The sequence below is a fragment of the Cydia fagiglandana genome, chromosome 12, assembly GCF_963556715.1.
Source record: "Cydia fagiglandana chromosome 12, ilCydFagi1.1, whole genome shotgun sequence".
In the NCBI taxonomy this organism is placed as follows: domain Eukaryota; kingdom Metazoa; phylum Arthropoda; class Insecta; order Lepidoptera; family Tortricidae; genus Cydia; species Cydia fagiglandana.
Genome location: NC_085943.1, coordinates 4,912,646 through 4,938,454, shown reverse-complemented (window position 1 = coordinate 4,938,454; position 25,809 = coordinate 4,912,646). Strand labels below are relative to the sequence as shown.

The 25,809-nt window shown below is 40.4% G+C and overlaps 1 protein-coding gene across 2 annotated transcripts; it reads left to right on the top strand.

The window, feature by feature from the left end:
• The first annotated feature begins 202 nt into the window (after window positions 1–202).
• On the top strand, window positions 203–25,548 carry LOC134669474 (myotubularin-related protein 10-B). 2 transcript variants are annotated; one of them, XM_063527057.1, is made up of 14 exons: window positions 203–617; window positions 848–902; window positions 11,526–11,662; window positions 13,625–13,783; window positions 14,699–15,036; window positions 15,160–15,277; window positions 15,536–15,724; window positions 16,223–16,352; window positions 20,587–20,722; window positions 21,188–21,422; window positions 22,202–22,322; window positions 22,960–23,132; window positions 23,648–23,806; window positions 24,358–25,548. In XM_063527057.1, exons 1-14 carry the CDS (start codon window positions 558–560, stop codon window positions 24,418–24,420), a joined length of 2,073 nt encoding a protein of 690 aa, XP_063383127.1. In that variant the 5' UTR covers window positions 203–557; the 3' UTR covers window positions 24,421–25,548. The 2 variants fall into 2 exon arrangements, with proteins under 2 accessions (XP_063383127.1, XP_063383128.1); XM_063527058.1 differs by lacking the exons at window positions 203–617; window positions 848–902; window positions 11,526–11,662 and adding an exon at window positions 12,496–12,599.
• Window positions 25,549–25,809: the final 261 nt, after the last annotated feature.

Genomic DNA, 25,809 nt, shown 5'->3' with positions numbered 1-25,809 from the left:
TACTTTGCTAGTCTATGGTGGTCAAATGGTGGTACGGTAATGTGACGATAAATAAATAATTTTGTCATGCATTTATAATACATTAGATTCCTCTCCTTGGAAAGGCTCTCTTCTCTCTAAAGCAATTTTTATCTAATGGCTGCAATTTCTTAACAAATACAATGCGACAAGTGGCCACCCTTTCAATTTTACATCTGGCAATTATTGAGTTATCTGTCGCTGTCGTTTCGTTTTCGTTGCATATCGGGGCATGGGAATGAGGATTTGGAGAAATATTATATTTTATCCCTGCTTACAACTAGGAAATTCTCCTTTGGGGATTAATTATTAGAGTTAATTTGTTAATAATTATGTTTAGTTTAATGTTACGGTTAGCACTAAGAACTAGAAGGACAGTGTCGAAGTGTGAGTGAAGTGTTTGCGGGATGATTGTTATCAAATCTATGTGAATTCTACACAAATCATGTGAATTATTGTAAACACTGTCTAATTATAGCCAAAGGCGTTATGAGCCGCGTTTGTGTTTGTGTCCAGTGAATTAAGTACATTATTTAAAAATGAATGAGAAGAAAACGGAGAAAACCTTCAAGAGCTACATCAATGTATCTCCATCAAAGGTAACATTTTCTAAATACATAGAATACAGTTTCGTTGCTACACGATCTTAACCTCCCGCTGAGTTAAAACCCTACTCTTATTGTGCCTTTATACATATAGTATATCTTACAGTTTTTAATTTAATTTGTGCTAATTGTTAAAGTCAATATAACGAATGTTTACTTTAACCAGTGTTTTTCCTTGATAAGGTCGAGACTTTATAATTATAGTTGTTCAATTATTTTTGCAGAATAATGGAGACAGAAATGGATCAGTTCAAGAAGTGAAGCCCAAACTGCTAAATGGTGAGTCTTATTGATTTTCAAGCAAAGATCTCGTTAAGCTTTGTTGCTGTTAGCTGTACAAAATTTTATTTATAATTATCCTGTTAGGTGGCCAAAGTTATCAAAGGTTTATCTAAATATCAACATGTTAAAACAGAATACACAAATTGTACATTTTTCTTTATAATGTTCATACTAAAATTCTTCTTGACTTCCTATTGACATGAGACACAACCGAGCCCCTACACTCCTTCACTGAAACCTTCAAGCGATAGTTATTTTTCTACTTACTAAAATGACTGCTTGATTAAATTTGTCCAAGCAATTTGTTATTTATTTCAAAAGTGTTTGGTGACTGGACAGCAGATTAGGTAATGAAATCCAGGATATTAAAACAAGGTTTAGTGTATTCACATGTGTATACAGGGTGTCCCAGAATTCGACGTCAAGCCGTAAACGGATGATAGACCAAGTCATAACAGTTATCATAAAAATACAAAAAAAAATCCAACTCATGTTCTTTAAAAATTATGGTCACTTTAAAAATTCACAAAAAAATCCACTCCCTGTAATTATTCAAGATTACACAATAATAAAAAAATTAGAATATATATGGAATTTGTAGTAACAAGAGTTAAAGAACCATTACAGGGTGTGGATTTTTTAGTGAATTTTTAAAGTGACCATAATTTTTAAAAAACATGAGTTGGATTTTTTTTTTGTATTTTTATGATAACTGTTATGACTTGGTCTATCATCCGTTTACGGCTTGACGTCGATTTCTGGGACACCCTGTATGTGAATACACTAAACCTTGTTTTAATATCCTGGATAGTGACTACATTGAAAAAAACTCATATGTTGTTCTGTCAATCAAAAGAAAAATGTGGTAACTATGTATGGGATGCACACAGAGTTCCTGCGTTTTAACTTTAGATAGCAGTGAGAGATGCAAGATTTTTTCAAAGTAGTGACTACATACATTTACATTTAATACATAAATAAAAAAGATGTATGCTAAATCATTCCCGATTGATATTTAACTACATATAAGACCTACACACATAGAGCTACTTTCAAAAACATTTCCCACCAACCAATGGCAGTCAGTACACGGTAAAGAAGTCGTTCAGAAATCATGTGATCATATTTGGCCTATTTTTGCCTCCGGCCCATGCTGATTTTAACGCAAACCCCCCCCCCCCTGCCGCAAGATCACGTGATAATTATGATGTGGGTGTGGATTACCCATAGACGCTAAGCAAGTCTAATGTGTTTTCTGATTTTGACATTCTTGCATTGACTAAAATTACATATGATATCTTCTCTGACCCCGGCCCTCCATCATGATAATTCATGATATTTTTCTTATATCATTAACCTTGCCAATTCAACAATAAAACTTGTAGATACAAGCTATATTGTCGTAATATTTTCTTTGTTTTTTATCCTTTAGACACTTTAATGGGATGATGATGTAAATTAATGATTCATACTGATATTAAAATTACTATAATCAATTGCACCACGAGAAGAAAATTTACATTTACTATCAACACGCTTAAACTGAACATCGGTGGGCCTTAACTCATTGAAATAAGGTCTATGAATCATCAGTTAACTGTCAATGGTAGTACAAATATTACTTTAAAGAAACTATTGGGTTTAAATCATTATGCGGAATAGCAGACTAGACAGAGACAGAGTAACAATGATCAGCTTTAAGGGCCACCCCACATTTAGCGTCTTTCGAGCGTCGGCGTCTACAACTCTATGGCCACTGCTCGACGCAACCTCGACGCAACTGCGCAGCGACGTCATTTTCCATAGCGCTGACCAGACGCCGACGCTCGAAAGACGCTAAATGTGAGGTGGCCCTTACAGTTTAGTCTTGAAATGGTTGCTGCTAGGGCCACCACACACTTAGCTTCTTTTGAGCGTCGGCGTCTAGTCAGCAGCTATATAATTGACTCGACGCCGACGCTAGAGAGACACTGGTGTGGGGTCTTTCTAAAAGTGTTCGCAAGTATGATAAAAATTGATATTTTGTTCAAGAACTCTAAGCACTAACGACCACTCTACACTAGCGACTCCCGAGCGTCAGCGTCTTAGTCAACTATGGCTGCTGCTCGACGCAACGTTAGCGCAACTGCGCAGCGACGCCATTTGCCATTGCGCTGACTAAACGCTGACGCTCAAAAGACGCTAGTGTGGGGCGGCAGTTAATTAACATCACCTTAATTTTGAGACTCCATTGACGCATAAGTTAGATCAGCGTTTCAGTGATGCAATTGCCGATAATGCGCTCATTGCGTATGCGTTACGTGCGCTTAACTGTACCGCCATCTATGGCCTGGCACTTCTTCTAGTAATGTGAACCTTATGCCGGCGTAGTAAGGTTGACAAATGATCAATTAACTGTCGATGGGGCCTGTACCTCGGCCGCGGAAGTACGGGAAGCATTGACATCCGTTTTGTCAGTTTATCGGGACTAAGCAAGTGTGATGGGCGTTTTGAGACCAGGTAGGAGTTTTTCATTCTGTCTAACGTCGTATAAACCTCTCAACGGTATCGCAAATATCGCCATCTCAGGGGCCCGTTTCTGAAAAACTTGTAACTTGTAATACAAGTGGATGTCACTTATTGATAGCTTTTGTTAGAAAAGGACTTCCACTTGTATTACAAGTTACAAGCTTTTGTAAAACGGGCCCCTGGTCATCTGTATCGGCTGTATTCCTTTCTCTGCTGCAAGCATATACACATGTTTATATAGCAACAATAGATAGGGAACACGGCTACAATTTACTGCATTAAAAGTTATCTAAAGTCTACGGACAATGTTGTCCATAATCCGCACCACTGTTTACACTTGCGAGATGTTTTTGTATCTGCATAAATGAGTCAATGTAAACTTTTCACGGTCGCGGCTACTACGCAAGCGCCGAATGATAAAAGAAGTTAACGGTCCAGCGCGTTCGTGCCCCTGACGCTGAGAACTGACAGACAAGTATCTAGTAAAGACTGTTAATCTCTATACAAACTCGCGTTCCTCATTAAAAGTTATATGCAATAAGAATATAAATGGCAAATAATACTGCCGATTTTTAGAAGCGATTTTCATATTTTAAAAATTAGTTACTTACAATTTTTTAAAAGTGCATTTTAGCCCTGTGTTCATGATTTTTTTTATATCGAACGAAAGTCAAAAACCCATGATTCGAATCGATTAAGTCCCTCGAGAAAGGTCTCAAAATTGTTGTAATCCAAAGAAGCGCTACGACTTTTAAAAACTCAATTTTCTGAACCTACTGCACCTTATGATAGTTATGATAAAGCCTCTATACCGAGGTCTGCATTATTTCGCGCTTTTATTTCCATGCCTGAGCTGAGACTGAGTCCTTTAAGTGTCATTAATTCATAATAATCATTCTACTAATACGAGAAGGCCAACTTTGGAACTAATAAGTATTTCTACAATAACGACGTCTGGATCTAATAAGCAGTCTTTAAACTTACTTCTCTTTAGCAACTATCTTTAGCTTCTAAACCGACTGGTGGTAGGCACGAACGCGTTTATGTCCGGCAAACATAAGGTCAGTCGGGCCAACGGCAACCCTGGAGCAGCCAACAGTCACCATCTAGGTATGATAACTTTCGTGACGAAGCGCGGAAAAATGTCACACTCTTTTATATAGGGCTACCAGTCAAAAGTCTAAGTTTGCTTTATAATCTAGTAGAGAGGTTTAACATTATCTCGCGTAAAAAAGTTTTTGACCCATAACAGGTACCTACTAGAATCTCATGAAGAACCAACGGCGTTAGTGCATGACGCTATAATATTAAAACCTAAAATTAAAACCCAATGAAATTCAAACTTTTACCCGGTAGTGTAAAATAAATAGACCTTGTTTAAAATGCCATCTGCAGATCAGCACCTAACATTACGTGTCATGTTTATTTTTACCAAATTGGTTCGATTCTTCAACCTGGGGGGTTAACCGCGCTCGGAGATTCCTAAAATATAACGCCATTAACGCCTCAATAATAACCCAAGTTCTACGATTAACGGCAAAGTTATTTAAAATACATTTTGCCGATAAGCCCGAAGACTTGGAGTTGGTTTAATGGTAACAAGAAGAGATCTGATTCAAGAACGGTATCTAATGTAATGTAATAATGTAAGAGGTCGCGAAACCTATGATAGGTCCTGGTTTCAAGACTTGGCCCGAAAACGGGCAATAAAACACATGCGCGATGAGGGTCACCTCGATGCGGATCCTCAATGCACTTTTATTTGTCACAAATTTGGGCGACTGTGCCGTTCAAGGATCGGGTTATATAGCCACGAGCGACGCTGTCGCTAGATAACATAGGTAAGTTATAGATGCTACTTAAATCATCTGTAAAGATGCACAAGGCCTAATGATGATGATGATCTAATGTAATGTAGCTAGAGTGGCTAGCAAATGGTAAATAGTTGAATTTACCATTTGTTGCCTGTTCGCTCCGTTTGGTCCACCCTAGTGGGTGTGGGACAGTCGCTTATACAGAGTGATTTCGGGGTCGTGATCCAGAACCACTTTTTCTGACTCTGTAAATGATCCACATTATCATATTGGTTAGGGAGGCGAATAGGGGAATTTTCTGCAATACTCGAGCGTGGCAGTTTAAGATATGAGAGATACCTTAGACCTAATAGAACAACCTTGTAAAGTATTTAGCTCTATATGTAGTGACGCGCGCCTAGGATAGACGATCAGATTAGTAAAAAAAAATGGATAGTCTGAAATACTCGAGCGCGTCAGATTAAGATATTGGGGGTTGATTTTAGTGTTTAAAGACTAAATTTAACTAATCTGACGATAAGTCCTTGACGCCGCCGAGTTATAGGGTCGCGAACTTGTAAAAAGAAAACGTTAATCCGGCATTCTCGAGCGCGATTTTTTATTTTTTTATTTTGAAGAATATAATCTAAAACTTACTAAAAATACAAAATCTGCCGGTTTCCGCATGACCGGAAGTGTGGAGGAGCCATTTCGTCTTCCTAAGAACGCGTTGCGGCATATAAGTCGCGAACGATACAATTTACAAAAAAAAAGTTTAAATAAACAAAAAAGGTAATTTTATTTTACACAAAAAAGGTCTCTTTACATTTTTGTCCAAAGTTAAAACTTTTTGACTTGAAGCATCATAAAATCGGTCAGATTAAGAGAACCCACCAACATTTTTGTCAGATTAAAAAAATATGCTTTCAGGATACCGAGATAAACCTCCCCTATGAAAATCTGACGCGCTCGAGTATTTCAAAAAAACTTTATTTTTTTGCATTTTCAAAAATTCATCGTAACTTATCGTCACGCCGAAATCGTCAGTTTTTTTAAAGGAAGCTTCCTTGGGGCCTACTTAACACCCCTTCCGAAAATCTGACGCGCTCGAGTAATTTTTTTTTTTTTTGCATTTTTGACTACTTTATATGCCTACCCCCACCACGCAAACCGGCAGATTAGTATACCGTTGTTATCAGAGGCACTCGGGGCATACGTAGTATGAATATCTGACACGCTCGAGAATGCCCAAGTAACTGTTTTTTTTAACATTTTTGAAAAACCGTACACGCCAAACCCACCGCTAAAATGGTTTTTGCCATACGAGCTTTTCTTTTCGAAATTATTTTCTCTTTTCTCTATCTTTCGATTTTGATAGGTCTCGACGGCGCCGTTGAATTACGCCATTTAGCTACCTCGCCTCCCTAACTATATGGTAGTATTTGATTAAAAGATAATTACTTTAATTATTCTTATTTTTCAAGTAAAAATTAATGTTATACTAAGTAATTATGGTCACCCTATGACTTTTGACATACGCTGTATGAAAAGCGACAAGACGTCACATTGAGTAGGGTTACCAAATTGTATGCAAAAATATTTTTTCCTACTTGCCATCTGGAAAATAATCATCATTAATGGTGATAAACAATAAATTATTGTCAATAATTAACAACATCTTTAGGCTCATCTTTGGATTCTGTATGATGTCTGGCTCTCTTGCTCCACGACCCCGATATCACCCTGTATATGACGTTTGGCAGCTATCAAATAAATTGTTTATACGACAACGGTTTCACTCACTTGAATTTTTAGTCGCTATTGGCTAGTATCAGCTATCAAATAGTACGAAGATGTCGTCCCTTGTATTTCCCCTACCCTTAACTTCGCACATAGGCTCTTTCAAGATTAAGATAAGATTACTATAACATTGACACCAGTCACAAAAGTAGCAATACTCATCATCATCTTCTATCACTTTCTCGACCCATGTCCAGTGAGCTGCGAATTGCATGGAGAAATTATGAATGAATTCATTAATAAATTCGCCATGCACTTTTACGGATGATTCGAGTCCATAGGATTAGCGATGGTGATTGATAACATCGTATCGCTACAAATTTGCAATGTGCGAAAGAAGAGTTAGCAACTATTTCTCATAGCGCCGGCTATTATACTCGAAACAAAAGATTACACTTAAACAAGTAATTAATTCTCTTTGTTGTAAATAAGTAACGATGTGACTTCACTTTCCTTTTCTCAGATCCGCAATAATTATGGTATATTTAGTTACAAATTTAATAGAAGTTCAGTATTGCCCGTGTCGGGCACAGGCACAGCTCATCTGCTCTTTTGTATTGTAAATGTGGCTTAAGGCTATTATAGGTTCTCCATTTCAAAATGCGGATTGAGGATTATAAAAATAGTGGATGTAGCTGAATCATTGATTTTACATATATCTCACGAGAATGGTTTCCTAGTTGATTCTCAAGTAGAATTAGTGATAATGCTGATATAATAGGTATGGAATGGAAACATTATCCGTCCGTATATGACATCACTTTTTATGGGAAATACAGAATGTACCTACAAAAATATCCTTGTATAAAAATGCGATTACAAAAATGTTATATCTACCAATAGGTATTTGTGTCCGTCGTCAACCCATTTAACCGAACATTCTCAACTTTACCGTACATACTTTCAATATTACCTATACCTATCCTGATGGTTTTGCTTTCATGATATTTTGAACACAGTTAACACTCAGTGCCAAGCGGGAGCAAGCGCTTATTTTGTTGGATAAAAATTAACCCTTTGACCGCCGTTGGCATGTATACAAGACAACGATAGAACGATACACTGGCGCCGCTGTCTTGTATACAAGACACAAATTCAACCGCTCGGTAAATGTGAAAAAACATCAATTGTAGTATATTTTTACACTCGTGTTAATGTTTTAGGTCTTTGATTTTTAAAATAATTGCATTTAAAGCAGATAAATAAATCCATTCTTTTATAATAAGGCAATCAAAAAAATTGCTCCAGTTTTCAACGTTTTTCATGTTCCTCGTCGCCGTTGTCTTGTATACAAGACAGCTAGGGATGGGAATGTTAATTCGATATGAGAATATTAGAGATGCAACGGATAGTTGTTTGGCCGGATACTGGATATTCGGCCTGACCTTCGGCCGAATATCAGGTATCCGGCCGCCGAATATCGGCCAGCAGAGCTGCACCTACATTTCGGTTTTTCAGGTGCGCATTCTGCAGTTTTGACCTGTTTCTAAGTGAACGTTCGCGCGGACACATTTCTAGGTTTGAAATGAGTGCGCGTGCAAGTCAGTTGAATCTCTAAATTGTTTTAAAATAATAAACAAGTACGATTATGACCGTGACTGTTTCTTAAATCCAATTTGTTTACTCCAAAATCAAGCAATGGTACTATCCGGTATTCGGCCGGATAGTAGGGCACTATCCGGTATCCGGCCGGATATTAAAATACTGGCCGGATAGGGCGGATACCGGATAGTAACCGAATATCCGGTGCATCTCTAGAGAATATTCAGAATAAATATCAAGTGGCCAATCGGGTTTTATTTAAGCATTTGAATACCTGTTAAATGCCAATTGGTGATAACTAGTAACTAGAATACGTTAAACGAGAGAGAGACAGGCATAACTATAGCTGGAGTTCAGGGAACTTGTTCAGCTGTCCATAGTAGAGTCAGACAAGTAAATCTGCCCTTGTGGTCTATTTCCAGAACAAATGATTCATTTTGAGATGATAGTGTAGTGGGGAGTGATACCCTGCAGTGACCGCTTCGCACAAGAATGGTACCTACAGGCGGACGCTCGGACTAGTCAGTGTCGCCTAACTATGAGAATGTTATGTATTTGAAATTGACGAAAAATTATTATGGTAGGGAGGGTGTAATACGGGAACTGACAAGCTCTTCTAAGGAACATGTCGAATGTGAAACATGCATTCCCGAACATTTCTGATCCCCACCCTTACCCAATATTATTGTTCTTCACTCATTGACAATTCAATCCACGTGTCATTTTCCCAGACTATTATTACTTAATCCGCGCGGAAACGGTCCTTGTCGGTCTGCACTGCGGGCAGTCCATGCGCGCCGTTGTCATGTATACAAGACTTCTCGTAGAGCCTAGTGCGGTGATATTACGTCATGAATCGATATTGTTTAGAGGTTGTTTTTAATGATAAAGACTTTTATTTTTAACATTGTCGTGTGTAAAAAATATGTTAATTTTTGGCATTCTCGAAATAAATTAAAGTTGGTTAAGAACAAAGCCAAATTGAGAAGATTTTTACCATAAATTGTAAATATCGATATCACATTTTCCAATCCCTAAACTTTTTATTAGTTGTTTACTTAGAATTTACTCTGGCGTGTGAGTGAGCGTCTTTGCGGACTAGGTCCGGCGGCCAAAAGGTTAGTGTCGGATTACTGGTTCCCAGTCGGTCACTGGTGCCACTACGTTACGTACCTATACATCAAATAGATGGCGACGGCCAGACTGACCAAATGTATCGCAACACACGTTTGACACCATAGAAAAAAGGATGTGTTCCGACATATTTTGCCACTTTAACCATTACTATACTATCTAATCTATTTATTAGATGCTGACTCACCACATAGAGTCACCACACGGGATTGTTATGCCATTTAGAGTTCTTGCTAAATTGGAAATTCTATAGTGTAAGTATTGAACAACCAATTTAGCTAGGACCCTAAGGGCCCCCCCCACATCTGGCGTCTTTCGAGCGTCGGCGTCTACAATTCTATGGCCGACGTCGACGCAGCGTCGACGCAACTGCGCAGCGACGTCATTTTCCACAGCGCTGGACCGACGCCGACAGACGCCGACGCTCGAAAGACGCCAGATGTGGGGGGGCCCTAAATGGCGCAACAGTCGCGGAGCGTGATGGTACATGGGTGCTAAAATGATTTCCTAACTGTCCTAACCTTCCGCTCTGTAACGGAGGTGTCGACAGCCGTGACACGACATGACATGTCATTGTACTTTTATTGCGTCTAATTAACCCGTCATCTTAATTGGTCCTACGAGCCGGATCACTGGGTTTTGTAGGCCCCATTATATTGCGTAGGTAATTGTTTAGTGTGAGCTTAGTCAGTCACTGGAATAAGGGTCTTTGTGTTAGCGCTGCGATTCATCTCGGGCTGTGTGTGTATAGGTATGTGACTTGTCTGAGACAACCGCCCGAAGTCTTGTCATGCGACAAATTCTTCTACATTTAACAAATATTTTGCTTATTTTAGTCCGACTCGTTTCTAAGCTTGCTCCTTTTCTCTATTTTTTTTATTACCTACACAAGCTACATGTATGCCAAGTTTCATACTTTCTTCCGGATGGGATGACGAATATACGTGTGAATTTTGTTAGGGAGGCAGGACTATTTTTTAAATATTTTTGGAATTCACTATGTAGGTATTCGCTCAACAGAAAATCGAATTAAAAATACCTAATTACATTTTCGGGGCCTCGGCCCATCACACTAACTCAATGACGTCATTGAATTTAGTTAGATCGTTAGAAATTAAGAGCGTTTCGTTTTAAATTAAGTATGTACCACATTAAGTACTTCTTCTATGGTTTTAGTATGTATTATGTGCCTCCACAAATGCTAGGTTATCTAATGTTTGTTTACCAGGTGTCGTTCGCCGTCCGCCGTAGCCAATGAATGCCACATCTGTCTCACTATCTAATCTTATCCTGAAAAATGAGCATAGCTTCTGTCTGTATGTTGAGTACCAAAACATCGTGTACAATGCAGACACTATTTTTTACATAGCTTGGGTACGGTATAGCAGCTGTCATGGGTCCGTATTGGGTCGCATAATAATTGATTGTCCTAATGTAATGTTACGCATAAAACTCATTTCGCATAATTGTTATTGAGCTGGAAATATTAATATTTCAGAAAAATTATAACACAAACCTAACCTAACCTACCCTATCTATTCTACACAACCTATGCAAAATATTTTCGAAAATACTTTCTGTTTCAGCTGGAGAAAAAATATGCGAAAAGAGATTTATGCGTAACATTACATTATGACAATCAATTATTATGCGATGAGATAGGATCCCAGCTGTCATCTCAGTGCGGTTTTGCGTTGTAAGGTATGGAGATGACAGCTATCATACCCAAGCTATACGAAAAATGTATAACCGTCGAAGGAAAAAAAACGCTTGTTATGCGTATTTACACTACAGAGAAATTATAAAGTTAACGTGTATTTAACATAAGTTTTTCATTCCTCAGGTGAGCTGATAGTGGGCGCGGCGCACAGCGTGGTGCTCCTGGCGCCGCTCAGCGACCGCGACCACGGCCGCTTCGGCTCGCTGTTCGTCACCAACTACAAGCTCGCGTTCGTGCCGCTCGAGAAGTCGGTCGACGATGTGAGTCCTTACCTACTTACCACCGTCCTGACAGCGTCAGTGGCTGGTGGGCTGCTCCTGGCGCCGCTCAGCGACCGCGACCACGGCCGCTTCGGCTCGCTGTTCGTCACCAACTATAAGCTCGCGTTCGTGCCGCTCGAGAAGTCGGTCGACGATGTGAGTCCTTACTTACCACCGTCCTTACAGCGTCAGTGAGCTGGTGGGCGGCTCCTGGCGCCGCTCAGCGACCGCGACCACGGCCGCTTCGGCTCGCTATTCGTCACCAACTACAAGCTCGCGTTCGTGCCGCTCGAGAAGTCGGTCGACGATGTGAGTCCTTACCTACTTACCACCGTCCTTACAGCTTCAGTGAGCTGGTGGGTGGCTCCTGGCGCCGCTCAGCGACCGCGAGCACGTCCGCTTCGGCTCGCTGTTCGTCACCAACTACAAGCTCGCGTTCGTGCCGCTCGAGAAGTCGGTCGACGATGTGAGTCCTTACCTACTTACCACCGTCCTTACAGCTTCAGTGAGCTGGTGGGCGGCTCCTGGCGCCGCTCAGCGACCGCGACCACGTCCGCTTCGGCTCGCTGTTCGTCACCAACTACAAGCTCGCGTTCGTGCTGCTCGAGAAGTCGGTCGACGATGTGAGTCCTTACCTACTTACCACCGTCCTTACAGCTTCAGTGAGCTGGTGGGTGGCTCCTGGCGCCGCTCAGCGACCGCGACCACGTCCGCTTCGGCTCGCTGTTCGTCACCAACTACAAGCTCGCGTTCGTGCCGCTCGAGAAGTCGGTCGACGATGTGAGTCCTTACCTACTTACCACCGTCCTTACAGCTTCAGTGAGCTGGTGGGTGGCTCCTGGCGCCGCTCAGCGACCGCGACCACGTCCGCTTCGGCTCGCTGTTCGTCACCAACTACAAGCTCGCGTTCGTACCGCTCGAGAAGTCAGTCGACGATGTGAGTCCTTACTTACCTCCGTCCTTACAGCGTCAGTGAGCTGTTGGGCTGCTCCTGGCGCCGCTCAGCGACCGCGACCTCGTCCTCTTCTGCTCGCTGTTCGTCACCTGCTCGCGTTCGTGCCGCTCGAAAAGTCTGTTGACGATGTGACTCGTACGGGTCTCTATTGTTTCCCAAATAGTTTTAAGTCATAATGTATTGTTTGTCCGAATTTTCGTTAGTCATACATAATTGGTTTTTCTCAGAAACGCGTAACTTTTCAGGATTGCCATAAAACAAACCTAACCTAACCTATCTATAGAATAACCTTAGGAAAATCCTGAAAAGTTAACGGTTTCAGTTTTATGACTAACGATAATATGACAAACAATACATTATGACTTAAAACTTTATGGGAAACAAAGGGACCCCGACTCGTACTGCCGTAAGGTTTTGGTCACGTTTAATAAAAATATTGCTGCCTAGGAATACACAAGCATCGACCGGAGATGCTTACATCCAGCACATGGAGCTTCGTAGCAGAGCGATATTCCATGTGCTAGTGTTCGGTGCCTGATAATTCATCCTGGGCTCTCAGAATTATTGTTCACAATGTATCTACTCTACAAGATATGTAATAAATAATAAATAATCTCATTCAGTTTCATGCTTTTTATTATTACCTATCTATGAATTTTATGGTCACATTTTTGAACAAGATCGCCTGACAATCTAGCTAGTCCAGACGAGGTGGTGGGAAACGATAAAGTCCATTAGTGTCAGTCCATCAATGATTACCGGTGCGTTTAACAACTTGAATGCTGCCTAAAAGTTCAATGCAGCTTCTTGCCGCACGTCCTCTGTCCAATTTTGACCGTAACCGTATCAAATTGGATTCGTTCTAGCACAAACTTGCATTTAAGTTACGGATTCATATAACTGTTTTTATACAATCTTCCTAAATATATTTGGATAGATTTGCCTATCGTTGTTTCTTTTCTTTAACAGTGTAAGTCAGATCTCAAACGTTAATTTGTATTTACCAGGAATGCAGCCAACGCAACCACCTCCTCGGTCCCTACGAAGCGGCACTCACGAGCGTGGGCGCCGTGTGGCTCACGGACGGAGGGCCGGTGCGCCGGCGGCGGTTACTGCCCAAGGGAGACATGCCGGGGAAGGTTAAAGGACTACAAGTCATATGCAAGGTAGTTTTCTTTCTGACCCTTACGCAAAAAAGTGGTGTTACTTACTCTTACTCCGGTTCATGGCCTCGAATAGGAAGATTATGGTTTATTATTATTCTGATGTATTCCACCGTAATGTCGACATTATACAATTTTGACGACAACATATAAATATACATTACAGATACAAAATACATAAATATACATTATATACAGGATGGCCAAAAAATAAGTGCATTTTCGTTGCCAGGAAGGATTTGGGATTTTACTGAGCAACTTTTACTATGGGACCAACGCCGAAATCACGAAAAAAAAAATTTACTGTTTCACACCTTTTAGCTGGTCCATTTTTTATGGGAGGGTAAATATCCATGGTTGGTTTATTTTATCGAACGCGTTACTAGTAGAAAGGTATTATATTTTATTAAACAGGCAGGTCCAGTAACCCGATACAGCGATTTATCTAATCAGCTTAGCTGTGCCATTGCGCTGTATGGTTTCATTATCACGCGGTACGTTTGGCATCTCAAATAACTATGATTCACTTGTTTACTTTTTTTGTATGATGATAACTGTTGTGGTTACATTAAAAACAACGAGTTAATATTGATCCATGATTGAAAATACATAAATTTATATTATACTAATTTTATCGATCATTGTCGATATGCACGATTTATCGTCCACGATATATAGTCTGTCAAGCCATTTCAGTCAGTAGAAAAAGCGGCAACTTTAAAAATTGTAGGCGCGAAGGGTAATCGTCCCATAAATAATTAAAATTTCGCGCCTTTTGTTACTGACGAACTTGTTTGACCGGCTATAGTATAAAAACCACTGCGTACAATCTCAAACATCTACGTATCCTGCTTTGTAATTAAAAATATTGAATGTACTATTTGTTACTAAATAACATTTAACCCTTCCTTTTTCCAGAATATGAAAGTCCTCACATTCAGTTTCGCCAACTCGCCAATCGGCCACGGCCGGAAAGTCGCCATGGCGCTCATCCACCACGCCTTCCCAAAGCGTCACGACCTGCTCTTCGCCTTCGAATACAAGGAACCTTACTACCCCACCTTACCCTCTGACTTAAACATGTTCATTCGACCGGCGGATTGGAAGAGGGAATTAGAAAGATGTGAATGTCCTCATTGGAGGATAACTTGTATCAACGGGACGTCGGATGCCTTCATGTTGACGGCGGGAGAGACGCTGATAGTGCCTAGTTCTGTGCTGGACTATAATCTCATGGAGAGCGCGAGGCATTTCAGGTTAGATTTTTTTTCGTTTCTTTACAAGTTTTAGTTTCGTGTCGATGAGATAAATACTCAGTTTTTTTTTCTTGATATAAATTTTATATGTATATTTTAGGTGTATTGGGTTTTGGTTTTCAGATCAGGACGGGTGCCAGTATGGGTGTGGGGCAGGAGCGCTGGAGCCGCGCTGCTGAGGAGCGCGGAGTTACTACCTACGGAGCAAGCTGCGACCGCAGAGAGCGTGCTGCTCGAACAGGTAATGTATACGTGTATGTATACATGATATACACTGTATAAGTGTACATGTATATATACTGGGTGACAGGCCGACTACCCATACTCTGCGATGTAAGTATACTTCTGGTTGGTTCTAAAGTAATAATCGTTCAGTATAGCCTTATTTACCTCTCGAAGCTTGGACTTGGGTCATGGGTTGAAAATTTCCTGTGAAATTCGGTTGTCGTCCGCTTGTCATGTATTTTAGTGAATTTACATATAAAAAAAATTTTTTTAGGTCCGACGCTCCCACCCCAAGCTGACCCCGCCGCACGTGATCTACCTGTGCGGGAACAGCTTCCAACAGCCAAGCAACGCCGCGGGCCCCAATAATGCCTCAACTCCACTGCCGACGTTAGGGGCGCTTCAGGCCTCATACAAGAAACTAGTCGAGTTGTGTACGCCGACGACGTTAGGCGGATTCTGGGTGAGACTTGATAGTTATGCACTCCTAGTACTTGACTGACGCTTACAAGTAATCTACCTATGCGGGAATAGCTTCCAACAGCCGAGAAACGCCGCAGGCCCGGACAGTGCCTTTACTCCTTCTAGGGGTGCTTCCGGCAGTACTAAAGTTCAAATACGAGCGCTGTGTAGTCTCGCCTTCATTAAGGTGGTCGACCGTACTACATTACCAAAACATGCTATCTCGAATGAGCTGTTACTTTGATTTGAGCTTTAATAATATCACGATACAGTTGCTTTTTAAACGGCATTGTTCCTTTGCCACGCGCCAAAGTTGGAAGTTTGGGTTCGTCATAAATGAAACAATGGCTTTTGTTATAACATTTGTAGGTTCACATAACATATTTGTAGGTTCTTAGGCGTAAAAATCATATAAGTAAATCGATACTATAGAAGTCGACGCTCGGGAGACGCTAGTGTGGGTTGGCTCTTATACCTACTTATTGAAACTTTATTCCAGGTGCAAGATTCACAATACTACTCGCTGATGGAGGCGAGCCGGTGGCTGCGTCACGTCGGCAGCTGTGTCGCGTTCGCCGACTCGGCGGCCAAGCACCTCGGTGACAACGTTACCGTCGTGCTGCAGGAAGGTAAGTCTGCTTATTCTCTTGTCTATGGTTTAATGCACTTCATATCGCTGGCCCAATATTACAGGGTTCTATGTTTCACTTTTATCGAACTGAATTTTGAACATTGTAATCAGTGACATTAAGTTGAATTTTAACTATCTTGAAAATGTAGAACCCTGTAATATTGGGCCAGCGATATTGAGCGGGGCCAGAGGTTTGTAAATATAGCTGACAACCTCCACAGCCACACGCCTCGAGCCTCACTGTGGTGGATACTAACAGCAACACGACGAAAGGCGCCTACGAACAAAGAACCCGTCTAGCGGGTCGCTGGTAATGAAAATGAGGAAAACTTATGTTTATTCCATTTGCCACTAAACGGTATATGGGGTATCTAGACACGCGGCAGCGTGTCAAGCCAAGTTCAAGCAAAGGAACTGGCTAGCCAGCGCCGAGTGTAATATTACACGAACCACTTGGTGCCACTTTTGACCCTTCTATAACTCAAAACATCTTTGACGTAAACACATAAAACTACGTGTGTTTAATTATATCCATAAGGATATCTAGAAGCCCAAATTTCATGAAGCTAGCTCAAACGGTTATAAAGGTATGAAGGTCAAAAAGTCGTAAATTTTAAGACTGACTTATGACTTATAGTACCTAAACCTAACCTACTTCCAGATGACCTAGAAGGATGAAATTTGGAATACAGCTTGGTTATTGTGTGTAACCGTAGGAAAAAATCTAAAAATGAAATAAAGTTAAAAAATGGGGGGGTCCCCATACAAAAAAACCACTTTCTATTGGGACTGACATATAAGTACCTAAACCTAACCTACTTCCAGATGACCTAGAAGGATGAAATTTGGAATCCAGCTCGGTTATTGTGTGTAAGCGTAGGAAAAAATCTAAAAATAAAAAAAAGTTAAAAAATAGGGGGGGTCCCCATACAAAAAAATATTTTTTTATTGTAGCGTTGGAACCGTTACAAGCAGATATTTGAAACTACCCCAATATATGTATTATTATATTTGCTATATTAAAATAAAGTTTAGTCAAAAAATAAGTGGTGTCCCCATACAAAAAAACTTGTAATACGCTCTAAACAACCGGCCAACGGTGTGTCGTCGGCGGCGCGCGGCACCACATAATTATACAAAGAACAGAAGTAAAAACCATACAGCGGAAACACAAGAAAAAACATTAAATCTCAATACCTGCCTAGTTTTCTTTACAAAAAGTATTGATATCCCACCAAAAACATAAATGTAAAAAAGGAGAGCCAAGTTCAATACAAAAATTATGCTTGGCTGTGGCGCTCGCCGCAAAAAGAATGGAGATCTAAATGAGTGCCAATGCCAAGTTCTATGCAAAATCCAAATATGTATTTATAGGAACAAAATAACATTATAAACAAGAATTAAACTCTATTTCTTTGCTTTATTGGATACCTATAACAATTGCTGTTATTTAAAAAAATGTGAGATCTTAAAGTAGGTTAGATTTGGCTTGGCCAGGTTTTATCAGAATTACAATATATATAAAATGATTGATATAATGAAAACTGGCCGAGTCAAATCTAACCTACTTTAAGATCTCACATTTTTTTAAATAACAGCAATTGTTATAGGTATCCAATAAAGCAAAGAAATAGAGTTTAATACTTGTTTATAACGTTATTTTGTTCCTATAAATACATATTTGGATTTTGCATAGAACTTGGCAGTGGCACTCATTTAGATCTCCATTCTTTTTGCGGCGAGCCCCCACAGCCAAGCATAATTTTTGTATTGAACTTGGCTCTCCTTTTTTACATTTATGTTTTTGGTGGGATTATTTATGAAAAGGGACCTTATGAAGACGCTTATGTACGCCGCACAGCGTCGCGCGGCATTGTATTTATATCGGAGCATCGTTAATTATGGCGTAAGCGCCATCGACAGGGTCCGCAGTCCAAAGTTAAACTATTTAACATTTTATATATTTACTTAAATACTAAATACATAGTATTGTATAAGCTAGATCAAGATAATGAGAGAGAGAGGGATTATCAATATTATCCTTGCCACGTTGGCTGGCCTAAACGTAAAAGTAAGAGTTAAGAAAATAAACGCCACTATTCTTTTAAATTTAATGTGTATAATTTATGTAAAGCATATAGCATCAGTACGAACGTATACATATGTGAATGATACTCGCGCAAGTGTCATTTTTATTCGTTGCTGGGTTTTTTTAACCATTCGAGACTTGTGTATATGTAAACTTAGCACTTTGTACATATGGGGCTGTGTGTAACTAGGAGCTTAGTTTCATGAACTATTGTCATATTCATTTAAGTATTTCTTCATCTTAACATAAATCATTTCCTTCCAATATCGGCTGTAGACCATATCGAAATGGTTCCACAGGGGGTCTTCCACTGTCACATATTCCAGCACATTCGGCAGTTGACTCGCGAGCCAACCTATGTCTATTGTATCCACGACATGATCCGCCGTGCCGTGGAACACCACACTCGGCATGGTCACCTTCCCCAAGTCGTATTCCGGCGGTTCACGACTCCCGTATAACTCCAAATTATTCGCAGACCCGTAGTCAAATTTAATGAACTTCGCTTCATTCATCGCCTGACCATACCTAGCCAAGTTTTGAATCGATGTGCCTGATGGCTCGTACTCAAATATTATTCGTAAAATTTCTGGGGTAATAGAGTCTGAATGAGACGTATCTATTATAGACAATCCTACATCACAAACTAACTCTGTAAGTAAATTAAATTGGCACAATGTGTTCAAGATAAATTGAGTCGGTTGACCTCGAGAGAAAGTCTCCCACATACCCACCGCTTCTAGGGTGTTTTGCAATGAGTTTATAAGTGACAGTCCCGTTCTGACAAATTTAGATTTAGTGTGTAATACAACTGAGGCTGGTGCCAGACCGATGTAGAGACTAATTTTCTCTGCATATTCTGGTTTCTCTGAGTTCATGATGAAGAAAGCGCTGCTTCCTTGCGAATGGCCTATGTAGATCAGCTTTTTCGAGTCTGTCGCTTTCAGAACGTAGTCAACCATGGCCGGAATGTCATAAAAGCCGATTTCGTCGACTGAAAACTTCCAAAACTTCAAGTCTCTATCGGGGTCTAAGGTGACATGCCTGCGGGAGTGATGGTTGCCGCGCACATTGCCGACCCACACGTCGTAGCAGTCTCGAGCTAGTACGAACGCGGGAGCATTCGGTCCCGACACTACGAAGCACTCGGACGACAGTAGAAGGCCGTGCATCAGAAGCAGGGGGGCTTTCTTGGTGCATTTACTGTCGATTGGTATTCTGTACACCGTCAGTATGTATCCATCGTCGGTCGTCACTTCGTGTTTCTCGGCATCATATCCGTTCTCGGAGGCGATGTGGATGAAATCCTTAGTGTTGCTAGCGAGCGACGTTGTGTTCGCTGGCACGCTTAAGATGTTAGACTGCGCTTCGGACTCGACTATAAGTACGCAAAGCAGTAAACAGTTGAGCGTACTCCAAAACATGTCTACTGACAGTAATTGAACGACACAACTAAAAAAACAGACATCGACGCAAACAAATCATTTAAATAAATGTTAAAAATTTGCATGTCGTTACCTCGCAGTAATTAATTCCAAACTGTAGGTCAATACCTATACCTTGATTATTTTGTATCAATGAAATACCCGTGCACTGGCATCCAGCGATGAAGTCATCCCCGTTCCTCTACTAATAGTTATAAAAAAATAAACATAACCAGTTTATGGTGTTATGATGGTGTTTATGAATTAATGACGTAAAAGGTTAAATACTTTAAATTACAAACAAACTTAGAGCATTTAGTAACTGGAGACGTCATGGCTGTCATTTTCTGTACAAAACAGTCTGCCGATTTTTGCGGGGGAAAGGACGTCAAATGTATTGCTATTTCTACATGATTTATACGTAACATACAAATAGTCACGTCAGTCCATACAAAAGTTTGCACAATTGTGCAAGGTTTTCGGCAGAGGGGTAAGCTCTTAAAGGCGACTCCAGTTATTAAATGCTCTAAGCAAACAAATGATAAGCATTTTTATTAAATCTCTGTTTAGCCCTATGGTTGACTGGTAGAATTAAGTCCGCCATTTGTACATTTTATTTGTATTTTGTGCAATAACATTTTAATAAATAAATATGCGTTCTTGGGTCGTTAGTACTTGTTTTTAAGAATTACTTTATCAATGTTATAATTGTTATCCAGGTGACGGCGTAGACTATTGCGCGGTGGTGTCGTGCCTGACGCAGCTGCTTCTGGACCCACACTTCCGCACTATATCGGGCTTCCAGTCGCTCGTACAGAAGGAATGGGTGGCGCTGGGGCACCCGTTCTGCGACAGGTAGGTTTTACAACGAGTTTGTTACCATTTCACTACTTTAACCTTTTAACCGCCAGCAATTTTTGATCGAGCGTGCTCGTGTCGCCACCGACAGTAATTGTACCACGCAGAGTAAGGTTGGCATAGTTACGGGAGTTATAAATGTGCTGTAAAAACCAAATCAGATCTTTGTCTTATTTATCAGACTGTGGCGAAATGAGCTGGATATGTAATGTCTTATATATCAGACTCTGGCGGTTAAAGGGTTAAAGACCAAACCGGTAACACTGATCACACTTTTCAAATAAATGGTATTGTAGATAATCGATCTCTTCACAGTTGATCCCATTGTCAACACGCCAGAATCTAATGTTGTGTTGGGATCGTGAAAAACCTTACTCTGATAAGTCCTAGTTTGTTCATCTTAACTAGTGTCAATTGTATTTTTATGCCACGATGAAACATATCCTATTTTCTATCCCATAGATTCGGGCTCCCCCGGCCCGGGAACCCCAAAGATACCAAAGACACCTCCGCCGCCCAGACAGCGCCGGTCTTCCTACTCTTCCTGGATTGCACGTGGCAGCTGCTGCAGCAGTTCCCTGACAAGTTCCAGTTCTCGGAGACGTACCTCACCACGCTGTGGGACTGCGCGCACAACCACCTCTTCGACACGTTCCTGTTCAACTGCCCGAGGGACCGCGAGCTCGCCGTCGCTAAGGTAACACTACTGACCGTGCTTCTTTCTTGTCTGTACTCCTGGTACCCAGATCGCTGCCGCGCTCGTTTTAGTCGTCAACGCCCTTGTGATACCGCTGAAATATGAAGCGTCTATTGACTACGGTGTCCTCTTACCATTGGCCAGACCGTACGCTTGTTTATCACCGTTTTTAAAAAAAGCCGTTTCACCAGTTTCTAGACCGGTTTGAAGAATCGTTATGGAGTGACAGACACTAAACGGGCGTTTTCAGAAATAAATATCAATTGAAAACCTGATTCTTTCACATCTGGACGTTCTTGAGCTCAGTCTACTCAGAAACGACAGCATTCTCCATCCCACCATTAAAAAAAGATGTCCCAAAATGTCCATTCCATTACGTCACGTTTTAGTATGAAAAAAAAATTCACTTGTATGTGCGTGACGTAGTGGAATGTACAATTTTCATACAAATTTTTGGGACATTTTATTTTATCATCAGAATTGAATATGCTAGTGATTCTGAGTTGAAAGAACCCAAAAAACACCGGGATCTGTGAGAATCGGGTTTTCGATATTTATTTCTGAAAACGCCCAATTTACATATCTGTATGCGCTTTAAGCGCGTCGGCAAAGCGTTTGTTGTGGGGTAGGTAAGGTTCTTATGACTGTTATCCACCACCACCAGTGGAGTTGCATTGTTGTCACCGGTTTTTGTATACATTTAAAAAAAATGCCGTCTGTAGATCGTTTGTCCCCTACCCAGTTCGTAGTATATTCCTAAACATTGTGTTTAATTCCAGAATTTCGTCCAAAGGCCGGTTTGGGATTGGGGCGAGCAGTTCTCAGAGAAGGACAAGGCGTTGTTCTACAACCCTCTTTACATGTCGGATAAACCAGTTATCACACCAAAGCAAAGGATATGTGAGTCCCCTGTAACCTTTATAATAATTTATGTACATTTTAAAAGAGATTTTGATATTCATTTAATGATTATTGAATCACTAAAGGTAATAAATAAAGTATGGTAATTATGACAAAGACTCTAATCAGATCTGGTTTTATTCTTGAGTCGAAAGACTTGGAAGGATATCATAAAATCTTAGATAAAATAACATAAACCAACATACAGTTCGGTTAAATCATTTGCAATAAATCTGTTCATGAATGAAAGTAGGAAACTAGGGAACAAATCAAATTATTTTATCGAATAGGTCATTTTATTGTAACGGCGACATCTGTCTCAATTTTTCAAAATTTGCATATACTGTGTAACATTAGCATGGGTGCCGCCATGTCCGGATGGCCTAGAGATAGATGGTTTTGACTGCCAAGCTTAAAACGCCGGTTAAATTCCGTTCTCCGGCACTGGAGAGGTAGGTCACTTTTTAGGGTTTCGTAATCAACTAGAAACACTTATAGTTTCGCCACGTCTGTCTGTCTGTCTATCTGTCCGAGGCTTTGCTCTGTGATAGTTAGTGTTAGAAAGCTGCAATTTGGCATGGTTATTATTATCTATTTCAGTGTAATAATACATTAATAATACTTGACTTTTTTGTAGCAACCTCATCGATGGCCGGCAAACCGTCCGAGCTGCAGCGACTAGAACCTTGCACGTCCGTGGCCGGCATGGAGCTGTGGTCGCAGTGCTACGAGCGCTGGCTGCTGCCACTAGACGCGCCGTACGCCGGCCCCGTGCAGTACCACATATTCAACTATTCTGTTCTCGCCGAGGTAAGTCCATACTAGCACAGAATAAATAATAATATAGACAGATATGACCGCTAGGTGGCGACAGCGCCACGCGCGACTTATGGCTGGCCACCAAAATTGATGTGGGACGTATGTACCTGTTGCAAAGCGACGAAATCGCGGAGTGAGCCACGCCTGACACTAGTTTTTATTAATAAAGGCTTGAGTTTACTTTTGAGTTAGGCCTTTTGAGTTTGGTCTCCGGTAGACGCCGTACGCCACGTTCGACATCAGATTCTACAGAATGTTTCTCAACCGGATACCAAGGCTAGAAAAGCCCTATGTCCTTTGTCTTTCTGGGACCTTCTAGTAAATGTTGTTGCATTTACCACCCCCTTCTCCCTTTCCCAACCAGCCCCGTATTTGCCGTTTCACTAACAAGGAAACTGGTAGTATATTTTGTTAAGAAAGGGTAAAAAAGATTCAGAATGTAGTTAGACAGTGTTAGTAAGAAGTTAGTTAGTTAGTAGTCTATTGTATCAGAAACATTTTTACAGATACAACGACTAAACGAGAAGCTGTCTTCCCTGTCGATAATGAGCAACCGGCAGTCCAACGGCGACTGGGCCGAGCCCACACGCCCCGCCGCCGTGTCTCGCTTCTTCCCCTTCAGCGTGGCGCGCGGCAACTCGCGCAGCACGCTCGACTGTATGCAGGTAACTACTTGTTACTTCTGGCCTCCTGCTACTGAAAGCGCTTCGATAGGATCCTGGCCACATACTCGTACTGCCCCGCCCCTGAAATCCCACAATAAAGCGCACATTGCCGTACGAAGCAGGCGACGGACAACGTTACGTTACTTTGAACGATTATTTCGGACGAAACATTTGGACTTCTAGTTTAAGGGCTCATTTAGACGATGCGAGTTTCATTACGTTGCGGTTTTTGATCGGAAGGTTGAATTGGACTTAACCAACAGTCCGCAGGGTAACTAAAATCGCATACGAGTTCACACGTCGTCTAAATCAGCCCGATCAACGACACTCTAAATTATTTTAGCCAACCAAAAAAGCAAAATTGCGATTAATACTAATATTAATAATATTCCAATTATTATTTTTTTGTAACGAGGAGTATTTTGAGCTTGCAATCTGTGTTTTAATGACTGGCAATGTCCAGTGCTTTTCAACTTTATTATTTACCTTCTAATATACAAGACAAGATGCCAACAAGTCCAAACATTGCTAACAACATTTATATCAAACAGGTGAGCCTCATCGACGCCTCACAGCTCCTGGACTCCCAGTCTCTACTCAACGCCCCAGACTAATTCCCCAAATCATCTGTAAGTTGCTAGAAAATGTGCTTTATGTATACATTTCCATGTTTGCGGAATATATAAGCGAAAGGTAGAGGATGTCATTATGCAATATGAACTTATTCAACGTAACGTCATCTTAGTTGGTTAGGGTTTTTGATCCTTAAACTAACCTAAAGGACACTTATATTGATGCAGTCAGAGTGCTAAAATTGTGTCATGTCTTGGCACTCTATCCGTGTCGTTATTAATGGTACCTGTATTCATTTCACCCATAAACTACTATTATCGAAAAGGTTTTCCAGTATCTAGTTTGTATCAAGGCGCCATTTCAGTTAGTATTATTATTTTGTGTATTACAGTTGTAAACATGTATAAAATTGTCCGTAGTTATGCAGAAAACGACTTACTTTATTTTTGTATGAATCCCCTGTATTCAAGACTAGCCAAGATGACAATCGATTGCAGAAAAACGCTAAGATAAACGTAAATAATGGACGGAAAAGATAACCCATCGTTTCCTTTTCTACAAAAGATTGTCATATTGGCTAGGCCCCAAAAAGCGTCATAACGAATTAAAGTAACGTTTAAATTGGTTCCTTTCTGCAGACCTACAGTTTAACATGCTTTTAAAGAACAAACAGTTTGTTTTTATTAACACTTTTGTATTTTAGCCATTTTATCATAATTTGATAGAAGAAATATAAATATAATTTAACGAAATATATGTGTATTTTTTTATTTTTGCAATGACATACATAATGCAAGCGGTGTAAATAGTCTTAGAATTATAATATGTATATGTAAATTAGTGAAACTGTCATATCAGTAAAGAGCAAATTCTAACAAGTTATATAATGGCCTTAGGTATAGTTTTTATAAATATAGTGAGTGTGAATTATTTTTTTAAGTTATCTTATGCTACGAATCGATTATATTGTAATATTCCATTGAACAAAATAGTGATATTTTTATATTTGTGAAGTGGTAAATTGTGTAGCCATTATTTTCTTATATTTAAAGATAGATATATAATAAAAGAGACTTATTGAGTATATTTAAATAAAGCCAAAAGTGGCTTTTAGTATTTCGGTCGTTATTATGACATACTATTTTAGCGCTACAAGGAAAAAAATAAAATTTAACTTCGAAAATGAGGTTAATTTGAAAATAACAAATACCTACTAAACTAGAAACATTTTCTGTTAACCTTTTGACCGCCACAGTCGGCTGTGGCATCGGAAAGTCTTGCCAATGACGCAAACGACGGCTGTAGCCGACAGCTTGGCCAATGCAATAGGGACTTACGCGGGACTCCATAAAGTTCAATTTCGCTTAAATAATCGCGATCGCCTGGCGTCGGGGGCACGGCATATCTTTCGCCGTCTGGCGTTTAAAAGG

What these genes read in the sequence shown, in the direction of transcription:
- LOC134669474 (XM_063527057.1), top strand. Translation starts at nt 558, where the DNA reads ATGAATGAGAAGAAAACGGAGAAAACCTTCAAGAGCTACATCAATGTA. An exon ending in GACTACAAGTCATATGCAAG is followed by an intron (nt 13,784 to 14,698) that starts GTAGTTTTCTTT and finishes TCCTTTTTCCAG; the next exon opens with AATATGAAAGTCCTCACATT. An exon ending in AGAGCGTGCTGCTCGAACAG is followed by an intron (nt 15,278 to 15,535) that starts GTAATGTATACG and finishes AAATTTTTTTAG; the next exon opens with GTCCGACGCTCCCACCCCAA.